Raw genomic sequence first — 14,067 nt, 5'->3', positions numbered from 1 at the left:
CAGCCATAGCCTAGTGTGGAGTCATAGATAATATGTTACTTAAGTTAAATTTTCCGAAATAAATGTTATTCCATTCTATTCATGTACATCTATACGAAGTCGGGGTGGGTAGCTAGTTAATAAATTAAGAAAAACAGGAAGATCCCATGATTTTCTTAAGTTACTTATAAAATGGAGCAATCCCGTACCGTATCGGATATTCTCCCAGGATCGCTTGTAACGCTTTGTTTTATACTAGTGATATCATGTTCCTTACCGTGTAACGCGCTTATGAACCGCTTCATTAGTTTTAGTACCACATAAAGATTTACTATAAGGGTTTGTAGTTAATATTCTCAGGAAATAAGTATTAGCTTACCTTATTTAAAATCGACGTTTAAGACAACACTTTACTTTGAGTTTTGTTTTTTACTTATTATTTCATGCTATATTATAAATACGTTATAGACTAACGTACGTATATATTAATATTATTAATATATCATAAATTACGAAAAATAATTAAACACATACAAAAAAAATTACGTGCATAAGCGGATAAAATGTCCTACATAAAGAAATTATTTTTTATTTTATTCATTTTTATGGTTTCCAGAGTGAACAGCGTGGAGGTCAACCTGATGTAGTAACATTGCTAACAAAGCCAGTAGTTCACATTACTATCAATCCCGATACTCCGCCCATATTGCGTTAAATTAATATTATTAATAAACAGAACGTCGTTTATTTTATAATAAATAATTATAAAATAAACGACGATTAATATAAAATAATTAAATACATAAAAAAAATATGTTCATAAGCGGCTAAAATGTCCTACATGAACAATGTTACAGATTTTTTATTTCATTCGTTTTTAGGGTTTCCAGGGGGAACCGCGTGGACGTCAATCTGACATGGTACTTTGCTAGCAAAGTCAACAGTCCAGATTACTAACAATCCCGATCCTCTGCTCATATTCCGTTATATATGTGTCTTTGAATTTAACGTAACTTATGAAACGTAAATATTTCCTGAAATTCCGGAGTTTAATAAATATAAGTTGGCAAGCTGTCATCAAATTTCAACCGAACGAATCATACGACTTTAAATGGCATTCATGGATGCTGGGATCACGGGCTCGACCACGATAATGCGCCCGCCCACACCGCAATCAAAACGATGGACTTCCTAGACAGGCGACTGGTCAAATTCCTGCGTCAGCCCTAACATAGAACCGTGTGACTTCTTCTTATTCCCAAAAATAAAAATGATATAATTTTCGTCACCGGATGATACGCTCTCAGCATTCGAGCGGGCTGTAAACGAGGTGTCTGCAGCAGAATAGAAAAAGTGTTTCGAAAACTCGTTCAGACGCATGAAACTTTGTATAGAGGCTGGTGGAGAGTACTTTGAAAAGATGTAATAAAAATATACAATCTAGAACATTTTTTCACCTATAGAATATATATATATATATATATATATATAGATGATAGTTACCACCTACCACCAGGTAAGCCGTATACTTGTTTGCTAATCCAATCATTTTAAAAAAAATCCTTCCTTCAATCATTTGTGTCCAATTACCTACTCAAATGGAAATATTGAAATTTATTTTCCATACATTCTAACTCTAGCACCTTGTCTATTTTTAGTGTTGTTAATACTCGGATTTTAATTCAATCCAGTAGTTTCTTTATGTTGTCGTTCTAAAGAGCTGCTAATATTAGATCTGAACCGTTCGTGTTACGCGTTAGATGCATTTATTTTATTAGAAAAGATAAATTATTTAATAAGGAACAACATATCTTCACTACTGTTATCCCAGATGGGATAGTCACAGGAATGCTCAAGAGTCACAGGATCGATGTTGTGAATGCAACACTTGACATTTCGCTCTATATATTTGTTGGGCCAGCTATAATAATTTTTATATCAAAAATGTAAGCAATAATTTTAATTTTATTCCAGATTTTACCTTTGATAGAAATATACAAAAGAAATTGAATTTAAAACGACTCATTACATAAAAAAATAAACGGTAGAGTTTATACAGACAGTATGACGAATTTTGTGCTTTGTCATGATATTTTTTTTATATGTATCATGTAAACAGTTTTGCGGATTATGGTATACTTTTTAGTAAAAATCATCGAAATCATTGATACGCCAAAATCTGACTAATATTATAAACGCTATTTTTTCTCTATATACATAAATTATAATCCAGGCAAATCATACAGCGCCATCTAGTCCCAAACTAAGCTGAATATATATTATGGGTACTAGACAACTGATATTAATACATTTTGGTAAATACATATTAATATTATAAACGCTAAAGCGTGAGTATGGCTGGATAGATGTTTGTTACTCTTTCAAGCAAAAACTACTGAATGGCTTTTGATAAAAGTTTACAGCAATACAGCTTATACATCAGAATAATAGGCCATAAATTTTATTCGGGCGAAATGTCTTTATAATATAAAGAAATTATAGTATATTATGACAAATTTTAGACAAACTTATATGTTTTGCTCAAGATAATAATGTTTATTCTAGAATCTGGAAATAAGGTATTTCAGACAGTGAACAGTCTGTGTGAAACAGCTCAGTTTGTAATACCACTGCGTTTACAATTTCCAATGAATTAGTTATATTATTTGCTGACGTTAATTCGATTGGTAATAGGTACTAAGTATTCAGCTGCAACTAATAACACACCGCACTGCATTCGAAGTTTGTTCTCAACATAGATTGTGTAAAGAGAAACTGTTATTTCATGTTTGTAAATCAAATAACAGTTTATATCTTATCAATTTATAATTATGTCGATAAATTCTCTATTGATTTGGTTACATGTGTTGAGTTTAAAAAAAACAACTAATTAGACATACAATTTAACAATATAATGACTTGTCATAAACGAGTCTTTAGAGGTCCAAAAATTGCGTTATAAAGTTGTACGATTAGAAACGTACCTGACATCAAAAACTGACATGAAAATCAGTGCTGCGGTGATACTGCAGCACCTGAGTGGAAGTCCTTTCAGCTTATAGTGCAACATTATTTTTTTAGTTTTTGACGGCATCGGTCAGATGATGATGACATGATCTAGTGACTTAGCACACCGCTTTACTTCTAATGGTCGCGGGTTCGATTCCTCGCTCGGTGCAAACATTTGTATTCATGATGTGTGTTTTCTATGTATATTATGTATGTATTTACAACAATAAAATATATCTAAGTATTAATATCAGTTGTCTAGTACTAATAACACAAGCTCTGCTTAACTTGGGTCTAGATGGCGCTGTGTGTGATGTTCTGAGATATTTTTATTATTATTGTCATGTAGATAGATATTCACATACTGAAAAGGTTAATGTAATACTTTTCTATAGCGACGAACGCAATATACCTGAAGAACAGAGTCTGATTGCCCTAACCTTACTTGATATTCACTGAACCCTGGAACTGACGACGGTACAAAAGATTACGAAAATTGCTTTCAGTAAAGAGCCATTTTGTATAATAGGTACTCAACATATTCCCAATTTATCGAGCTATTGTATTCTTCTATCTAGAAATATGAATCAAAGCACCACAGAATATATGCTTTATGACGTAGGTAATTATTATTTTTATATCGACTCCATCATATAATGAAAACGACTCGTAACTTCTAACGCCTATTTGCAACGTTAACCCAAAGTAATAAAGTACAAATAATAATATAAAATGTAACTCATTGACTTTTATGCCGAGCTTAAAGACATTAATTGTCGATATCATCACAACACATAACTTACATTTTACTTCGTTTATATGAGAAGAATTATTATTATTAGAATGCAAAACGGCAGAAATAAGTCTACCGGCGCAGCGTCTTTTGTGTTAAATACCGATTGATCAGTGTTCCCTTCACCACACTATCTATCTCTATGAATATCAACACCACACAATCACAAAAATATATAAATTCACCAGTGTAAAGGAAGGTCAATGACCAATGTAAAGAGACGTGAGCTAAAAAATAGGCACACCACATGGCCATAACATCATGAACATAGAATTATCTTTCATTCTACCAAAAACGCAGGTAGAATGAACATATATTCCGTCTTCATGATTCACAGATTTCATATATTCAATTGAACTTATTTGAACCGGTTATTTTCCTAACACCCTTTTTCCTTCTCGAACACATGTTATTATTAATAAAAGCAATCTATTACCAACGAGTGTCTGTAGGTAAATATACATAAGAAACATCAAATAAACCGCTTCTGATCTTTCTTTAATTTGTTTCCACGTGTAAGAGAATTAAAATCACTTTTCTGGATGAGTGATCTGAATTATTAGTAAAAAAGCATTTATATCCAAAATCTAATCGGTTTATCAAACTTTTTTATATAGTATAAACTAAAGTCGCGTCCGGTGTCTGTTCGCTTTTAAACTACGCAACAAATTTTTACTGCAGTTTTTAGCAATAGACAGAGTGATTCAAGAGGCGGGTATGTATCAAAAAACAAAACCATTACTATAATAAACACATACAAGCTTCATATAATGTATATAAAATAGTTTCCAATTATCCCAGCCGTATAGCATTTTAGTACAAAGTTATGCACCTGTGCGTGCACGGCAAAGGCCAGCTCCCGCACGGGTCACCGCAGCGTACTCCCTTTTGTGGCCACCTCAGCTACTCGCACGAACCACCCTTGCTCGGGTAGACAGTGTCATCCTACAGGCCTATAGGAACATAGGTCTCATTCGGTCACATTTCTCGTGGTAAATCATTACTCTATCAAATCAAAGGGGAATGTGACGAGACGAGAACAAAATAGTCGCAATTATATTCCACATTTTTTTAAAATCATCATTTCCTTGCCTTTCTACTATTATTTGAGTTTGAGGCAGTCTGTCATTCTCTTCCACTGATCTCTATCTGCAGTCATATATGAGCATACTCTCATTTTATTCATGTCATCTTTCACATAATCCATCCATCGTTTTTTAGGGCGTTCTCTACCTTTCCATTCATCCACTTTCATATTATTATATATATATTCACTTGCCTTAAGATATGATCCTTGTTCCTCCGCATAACATGTCCATACCAGCTCAATTTATTATCTCGCAACTTGTCTATAACTGGTGCAACTTTCAAACTTCCTCGTACATACACTTTCCTGGTTACCTGTCATCTAAAACAAAACAATTACTATATGAACATAAATAAAATATAATGTATAAAATAGTTCCCAACAACCAAATCCGATTATAACTAAGCTTTCAACATTAAGGCATTAAGTATAAAATGAAATATTAAATAAAATAAATTATTTGAATAAGGATTTTATAATGTATAGCAATCCTACAGATTCAAATCCAAAGTAATTTATTTCATGATATGCAACAGACAGGTACGCTAAACATTTAAACATATTCAAAGTTTAACATATCATAACAATGATATTATTAAAGTACTTAATATTTTTATTATATCATGGTCACTAAAATGCCCAGATGTGGGCGGGTCATTGGGCTCTCTAAAACATAATCGAGCCCAGAATGACGAAAATTACTGGCTCATACTCGTGAACGAGTGCTCCGTATTGGGACTGTAATCAATACGACTGATTCAATCTTATTAGTTACTAAGCAACTAATTATGCACGTAACATTGCAACTCTAGTATATTATAATACTAGATTGATAGTGGATAGATAGAGTCTGTGAATTAGTGCTAGTGTTTGTGCTTAGTTAGCAGTTTGTATTCACAGACTTTAAAAATGTAACTATTGGAAGACGAATACGTATAAAGAATAAATAAAAATAGAGAGTGGACTGTATTTTTGTAAAGAAATTAATTAATGGAAAAGGATGGAGAAATACGATTTCGCCCAGATAGAACGTCTTCCGCTGAATAATCCAAAGTAAACAAAGTAACACCAAACTTACTCGGGAACTTTCCGGTGTGTGTAATACAGTTTAGTGGCCACGCACTTTAGACTGTATATTTTAATAAAAACAGTTAAATTACATTAATTAAATTAATACTTTTTTTGTTTTAAAATAGTTAAAATTACGAAGTTTCCTTTTTCTTCCAGTTCTTATTTTCAATTGTTTTTTTCTCCTAAATTCGAATTTTAAGTGGCCATAGCTTTGTGACCAATATTATCAAGCGGCCTTGTAAACAAGCCAGTGATACAACCTGCTTATACTAAGGAGGTATTCGGAATACGGAACACTACAATTTAAACACTACGCTTTCCGAATCAGCAGTAAATTAATAAAATAAATATGACTATTGAGAAGTGCTTAAATTTAAGTTTATTTGAAAAAAGAATTTTCTATTCTATTCTATTCTTAGAAAAATACGGCCTAAAGGTATAAATTAACAGTTTTCTTATTAATTTTAAAAACGCTATCTACTTTTGTTAATTTTTTTTTTTTTGTTGTGTCAATATAATGACGGCTTTGGTGTGGTCTAGTGGTTTAGCGCATTGGTTTACCTCCAATGGTTGCGGGTTCAATTTCTCGCATATGTTTGTTTATTCTTTGTATTGGATGCTTTCTATGTTTATATTACGTATATATTCACAAAAATATGTAGTACAATACTTATTTCTATTAGTTGTCTAGTAAACATAACACAAACTGTGTTTAGTTTGAGACTAGACGGCGCCTTGTAAATTGTACGTGATTATTATTATTCTTAACGTGAAAGAAAAACTAAGAGCTGTCAGTCTTACATAAGCTTAAATACTTATAGCGCAATGTAAGTAGGTACTAGTTTTTAATAATGCTTGTCCTGTTTATGACATGCTCGAAATAATACGCCAACATCAGTTTAGTGTTCATGTTACAAGTCACGTCAAATAACAGATTTTTTTAAATATTTTTTTGTTTTTATTTGCAAAGGCAATGGGCCTGCTTATTTACTTCTTTAAGTTTTTTTTTATTAAAAACCCTGCCGAAATCGTTTATTATACAATATATTACGTGCCTCACGTCAGACCTGTTATTTTTTTTACTATAGTGGTTCTATTATTTTTGTTACTGAGGAGTCCTCCCGCGTATAATTAGGTTGTGGAATGTACCACCGGCCGAGATTTTCTTGAGGGACTACGGTACTGGGTCTTTTAAGAATTAAAGTTTCTTAAGGGTCAACAACGCGCATGTTGTTTCAGGTACCATCAGATGGACCGTATTCTTGTTTGCCACCGTCGTTGTTTAAAAGAATAGTAGTCCAATTACAGCTAACAACCAGTATCAATATTGTATACCATGAAAGCTGCACCAGCAGGTAATAAAAGAAGCAAGAAAAAATATTTATTCAGTGCTAACAATGGAGACAAAAACAATCGAATAAAATTTAGAATATAATATTTATATATTAATAAAAATTGTTGCATATATATAGCACTAAAATGGCCAGCATTTAAAAATAATCATCGACATTTGAAAATAAAAATTCATGAAGAATTTTAGTAGTTATTTTAGTTAGTCTAGTTAATTCCCCATCTTCACTGTTCAATAATTAACTTTTGCCTCTTCGCCGAGCATATTCAAATATACCTATATTACTAAGTAGAGTGCGATTAATTTATACGTGAAGTGGAAACAATTACATACACTAGGTGTTCTTCGCGTCTTCGTCTTTACGTAATTTACAGTCATATCTCCACCCGTAATCCGAAATATACGTAACAAACCAAAACATACCAAATCAAATAAAATTTATTTTACGATAAACAGAGTTGTGATTGTCAAATATACTGTCTCCATATGGAGAGGGGGGGGGGGACATAATCCCAACTAATAACCCCATTGCTAGGAATGTACCATCAGGTTGACCTCAACGTGGTCCTCCCAGGAAAACAACACATGATAAATTCATACCACCATCATGGCTAACTGAGCTGACCTCACGTTCATCTTGTTATCTTCCACTAGTGGCCCGTCAGTGTAAACCGTTAGCGCAGGCAGGTGCACCATTCCATTATCATCCATAAGAAAAAAATGTTTTATTATGTTTTGACTAACTATATGTGCGATTATTATTTTTTTAATAAACCTCTATGAAAAATACTTTCGGGAATTATTAAGTAGTTAATTTTTGCAATAACAAAAAATAAGACGATGTACTAAAACCTGTAGAGTATCTACAAAGGTCATTAAAAAAATAGGACGTTTTTAATTAAATTTAATATAAAAAATGTATCCCTCAAATACACGTTTCCACTGTAATTAGCACGTAATCAAAATCTGTGGGGAGCTTCCGGATATTTTCTAATCTTGAAATTTAGACGCAAAGCAAGAATATTAAGGTAAATGTAAAAGGAAATTCTTAAATTTATACTTCCCAAGCGACTTCAAACAGAAGGAGATATGAGGTTAATCGCCTTACTGTATAAGATAAATTGTTTTTTTGCATCTTACAACAATAACAGTGACCTGTAAAATCTATTTTCACGTTAAATATCCTTAAGCAGTTTAGTAGTGAAAGAGTAACAAACAAACAGATAAATAGAAAGATAGTTCATATTTATAATATTAGTATATAAGCATGAATTTTCCACTGAGTATGTTTGCTTTTATTTTCGCTTTATTTCTTATATTTTATTAGTTGTTACTTCATCTTATTGTCATTATTTCTATGTAATAAATGTACCTCGTCATAGAATGTTTCTTCGTGAAAACGTGACAGAGTTCACTCAATTCGCACTTGCCCCGATTTTTTCTCTCTATCTCTCTAAAACAAAAAAAAAATTTAAAAAAATCATAGCAGGGCAACGGTAAAAGATAAAATAACTGTAATGTTCTTTGAATAAAACGCAGTTATCCGATAGCCGATTTATTGCAAACTAAACCAAGTATTAAGACACAAAGGTGACAACCGTCATTTATCAATAATTCATATACCTACATTTCAATCCTCCTTCTAATTTCCAATTAATCCCTTAACTCATAAATACAAAAGACGGAAGATGAAAAATCTAGAACTAAAAGCTTACAATTATGTATGAGGTATATCTATTCTAATTAACAAAAACAAAGTACCCAAAATTAGTTGCACAGTAATTACTTAATTCTAATCCAAAGTGATTACACCTATGTATATGTATACATTTATAACAAATTATTATATCTTACCTATTTACATTTATGACAATGAATACGGTATTGTAGCCTTACAATAGCCTTAATTAATTAGGCGTTTATTCAATCGACACTGCCTTATAGGACGGCGAGACTGGGTCGGTGGACTAGAGGATTTTTCAGCTTTGGGTTCTTCGTCGACTGCTACTGGGGAGGGGACCCTTCCTTCTTTCTCAAGCTCACCGATTCTATCCATCGTATTCGTATCTTTAAGCTCCCTATCTTCTTTGTCAACCGAATATCTACCCGGGTTCTCATTACTACCCTCAGGCCAGTCGCCAGCTGCTCCCTCGTCGGATGGTAAAGACGATGTACCAATTACAGACGACCTTGATCTCCTTTTTAATTGATCGATATGTCTATGTGATTCCCTACCCGACGTATCACAAACCTTATAATCAGTTGTACCTAAACGTTCTGTCACTGTTCCTGGTAGCCACTTATGTGCTCCACTATATTGTCGTAACCATATCTCATCTCCCGGTTTTAATTTACGTTCTATTTCCAACGCAACCCCTTCTCGCTGCTGTTTGCGTTGACGAGCCTGAGATAACTTGTTTTCTAAATTAGGTCTCAAGACATCCAGCTTAGTCCGCAATCTACGACCTAACATTAACGACGCCGGGCATTCTCCCGTAGTACAATGTGCGATATTTCTATAGTGTAGTAAAAAAAAATTTATACTTAAATTTATATCCGTCCCGTCTCGTAAGGCCTTTTTTATCACTCTTTTAATCGTACGAACGGCATTTTCTGCGGCTCCATTAGAAGCTGGATGGTACGGAGCCGTATGCAAATGAATAATACCTAAACTTTTAGTGAATGCTTCAAAATCGTAACTTGAAAACGGAGGTCCGTTATCAGAGACTATTTGTTTCGGAATACCCCATCTCGCAAATAACTCGCTTAACTTGGCTATACAATGTACTGCCGCAGTACTGGGGACTTGAAATACTTCTAACCACTTTGTATGTGCATCCACAATTACTAAGTAAATTTTATTATTAATGGGACCCAAAAAATCCATATGTATTCTGGACCACGGTCGAGTTGGCCACGGCCACGGAGTGGGCGCGTGCCGAGGTGGTGCGTCCGCCTCAGCCGCGCACGTATTACACATACGACATTGTTGTTCAATCGCTTCATCTATGCCGGGCCACCACACGTAACTTCGTGCCAAGGCCTTGGTCTTTACTATACCCATGTGCGGCTCGTGTAATTCCGCTAACACGACACTTCTACAACATTCGGGCACCACCACTCGATGGCCCCACATAATACAGCCTAACTCCTCATAGAGCTCAGTTTTTCGATTGAAAAATGGTTGGATTGTTCTAACTTCATTAACCGATGGCCAGCCATCACGTATATAACATAATATTCTACTCAAGATTGAATCCCGTTGAGTTTGCAATTTTATCTCACTATGATCCATTAGTAAGGCATTATGTGCAAAATGTAGATATGTTTGCTCCGGGAGGCTTGAAGGGAATTTGGATTGAATGGGTAATCTCGACAATCCATCGGCTGCGTTATCTTTGGTATTTACATACTCAATTTCATAAGAATACGCCGCGATTTTTATAGCCCAACGTTGCAGTCTACTAGCAGCCATCGCCGGAATACCATGTTTTGGGCCGAAAATACTAACGAGTGGCTTGTGATCGGTGCGTAGTATAAAACGCCGCCCGTACACGTACTGATGAAGTTTTTGCAAACAAAATACGATCGCTAAAGCCTCCCGATCAATTTGTGCATAATGTTTCTCCGCGTCGGACAGCGCCCGCGATACAAACACTACCGGTCGTTCCGTCCCGCTCGCGCCGTCCCTCTGTGTGAGCACTCCGCCTATACCGCGCGCACTCGCGTCACACGTTAAATATAAGGGCTTATCGGGATCGTAATGTGCTAATACTCTGCCGCTCATAAGAATAGATTTAATTTCTGTGAAGGCCGCTTCACACTCCTTCGTCCACTCCCACGTGACCCCTTTTTTTAGTAACCAATATAAGGGAACTAAAATAGAACTTATGTTTTTAATAAATTTTGAATAAAAATTGACAAACCCTAAAAATGAACGTAATTCGGATATATCAGACGGGTGGGGAAGTTTTCTAATTGCCTCCATTTTCTCGGGATCTACCTTAATCCCCTCTTTTGAAATAACATATCCTAGATATTTTACTTCCTCCATCATGAATTGGCATTTACTCTTTTTTAATTTCAGTCCGTGGGAGTGTAACTTATTTAAAACCTTATTTAAAGTGAATAAATGTGATTTTTCATCAGGGGTACCTATTATTATATCGTCTAAGAATATTTCCACATTCGGAATATCATTAAAAAGATTCATCATAATACGCTGGAAAATGCCCGGACTTGACGATAGACCATATACTAATCTGTTATATACATATAAACCCCTATGCGTGTTAATTACCGTAATTTACTTGGAATCGTCTAGCTCAAACTGATTATAGGCCTGTGATAAGTCAATTTTCGAATATACCTTAGCCCCGTTTAACCCCACTAAGAGATCATCTATCCGCGGCAATGGAAATCTGTCTACTAATAGTACTGGATTCAAAGTCACCTTGTAATCCGCACAGAGGCGTAGCCCACCGTCCGCCTTACGCACGGGTACCAAGGGAGTAGCCCAGTCCGAGCTGTCGACCGGTCTGATGATTCCTTCGCGCAGCATGGAGTCTAGCTCCGCGTCGACAGCGGGGCGCAGCGCGTAAGGCAGCGGTCGCGCGCGGTAGTACACCGGCGCCGCCCCCTCCCGCAGCCGCAGCGTCGCCTTGCCACCCGTGAACCGACCCAGCTTGCCATCGAATAATTCCTTATATCTGTCGAGTACAGATAGTAAATTACTATTATTACTATTACTATTTTGTGATAATATTGACACATTGTTGCATGACTTCATAAAACATGGTATTTTAATTTTTAAGTCACTCAGCCATTGTCTACCTAATAACGACGTAGTACCCCCTTCGATAACCAATAACTCTAAATTTTTACTTTTTCCCCCATATCGGACCATCGGTCTAATGACTCCAACCGGTTTTATTCGGCTACCATCATAGAATTTTAAATACAAATCTATTTTTTCTAGCGGTCGATTTTTGAAATATCTTTCATATGTTAGTTTACTGATACACGATATAGCCGAACCGGTATCTATCTCCATCTCTATATTAACATTGTCTATTAACAAAGATACTCTTACCGGTTTATAACTATTTAAACATAACTGATGTATCTCTTCCTCCAAGTCCGTATTGCTGCTATCCGACTTCGCCTCCGAGGTAGTCTGCGCTTCCTGGACGTGGAAAATTCTATCCCGGTTATTCTGGCCTCCCTTGCTCTTCGCTCCCTTAGAACACATTCTTCTAAGATGGCCTATTTGCTTACATCGGCCACAGGTGTAATTCCTGAACCGACATGTGCTCTTCCAGTGATCTGTGCCCCCACAAGCATAGCATTGCCGAGCATTATTTCCACTCTGAACCGGTATGTAATTATTCTGCCGCTGACTGCCGCCGTTCCGGTCACCCCCCACAGCTTGTTTGATCGCCATTACGGCACTGGTTCCCGCTGGCGCGCCTACCCTGCTGTCCATCAGCTCCACCGCGGCCGCATCCCGTTCTGCTGCCTCCAACGCACAGGCTATTCTAACTGCCTTCGCGTAATCCAGCCCGTCCTCCGCAAAAAGTCGTTGCCGGATTACATCACTCGTCAGTCCACAAACGAGCTGATCTCTCAAACTCTCTTCGAGCATGGCACCGAACTCACAATATTTAGTTAGTTTTTTTAATTCTGATATATATTGTAGTACACTTTCACTTTTTAACTGTCTTCGTAGTCTGAAATAATATCTTTCCGCCACTACCGAACGTTTTGGTTGCAAATGATTTCTTAATAAATTTACCACTGCTTCGTATGTTCCTTCCGATGGCTTACGTGGGCTGATCAAGTTACTTAATAGTTCGTACGCCGCATCGCCCATGACTGCTATCAATGTTGGCAACCACAAGTCGCGTTGTATTCCGTTCACCTTGAAATACATCTCCAAACGTTCCGTGTACAAAGTCCAATTTCCAGAATGTATATCGAATTCACTTATTTTACCCATTGCCATGGCGAATTCGTACTTCTAATTATATCAATATTTTAATATTACACACCGTAACAGATATATCTGTTTTTATTTTTATCTCGTCGCCAATGTAATATTCTTTGAATAAAACGCAGTTATCCGATAGCCGATTTATTGCAAACTAAACTAAGTATTAAAATACAAAGGTGACAACCGTCATTTATCAATAATTCATATACCTACATTTCAATAACATGCCTTCGTATTTATTTTGAGTATCCATAGACTCGACTCAGTGTCGTATGAAAACAGAATAACGGCCAACGAAAACACAAATACAGTTCATAAATAAACTTGTAGCAGTGTACACGTATGTGTCTTGATACAGTTCGTATATCGGTAAACAGCAATAATGGTCAGGTTTTTCGAAATTGGAACTCGAGTGAGACCAATGAAAAATATTTGAACTCGATTCCAAAACAGAGATACAGTAATGTTATATATATATATAGGAGAAAGACAAGCTGGTATTGAGATACCCATACAGGATGATTTTATATTTTATATGCCGAGCGAAAAGTGGTAAATTCACCACGATGTCGATAGTTGACTATCATAAATAAACATATTAAGTACCATTCTTTTTTGAAATATAATTATAAATAGATGTATCAATATTGTATTAATATTATAATACGGATAAATGGATGGATGGATGTTACTCTTCCACGCAAAAAAACGGATCAGAATCGAATTTTGACGGAACTTCACAGTAATATACCTTATACATCAGAATAACATATAGACAATAAATT

The 14,067-nt window shown here is 35.4% G+C and overlaps 3 protein-coding genes across 3 annotated transcripts in view; 1 reads left to right on the top strand and 2 right to left on the bottom strand.

Moving 5' to 3' along the window:
• The window catches only part of LOC131843910 (neuropeptide CCHamide-1 receptor-like), a 144,056-nt gene that overhangs the window by 64,143 nt on the left and 65,846 nt on the right, over positions 1–14,067 (top strand). The gene's annotated exons all lie outside the window — the stretch shown is intronic.
• On the bottom strand, positions 9,194–11,278 carry LOC131843933 (uncharacterized protein K02A2.6-like). Its single transcript, XM_059192719.1, has one exon. The coding sequence runs from the start codon at positions 11,276–11,278 to the stop codon at positions 9,194–9,196; it is 2,085 nt and encodes a 694-aa protein (XP_059048702.1).
• On the bottom strand, positions 11,577–13,146 carry LOC131843909 (uncharacterized). Its single transcript, XM_059192693.1, has 2 exons — positions 12,383–13,146; positions 11,577–11,999 (listed from the first exon to the last, which is right to left on the bottom strand). The coding sequence occupies exons 1-2, from the start codon at positions 12,932–12,934 to the stop codon at positions 11,994–11,996; spliced, it is 558 nt and encodes a 185-aa protein (XP_059048676.1). The 5' UTR covers positions 12,935–13,146; the 3' UTR covers positions 11,577–11,993.

The sequence above is a fragment of the Achroia grisella genome, unplaced genomic scaffold (assembly GCF_030625045.1).
Source record: "Achroia grisella isolate CSIRO2021 unplaced genomic scaffold, CSIRO_AGI_Agris_v1 utg359, whole genome shotgun sequence".
NCBI classification, from domain to species: Eukaryota; Metazoa; Arthropoda; class Insecta; order Lepidoptera; family Pyralidae; genus Achroia; species Achroia grisella.
The sequence above is the reverse complement of the archived record's forward strand: the minus strand, read 5'-3'. Positions and strand labels throughout refer to the sequence as shown.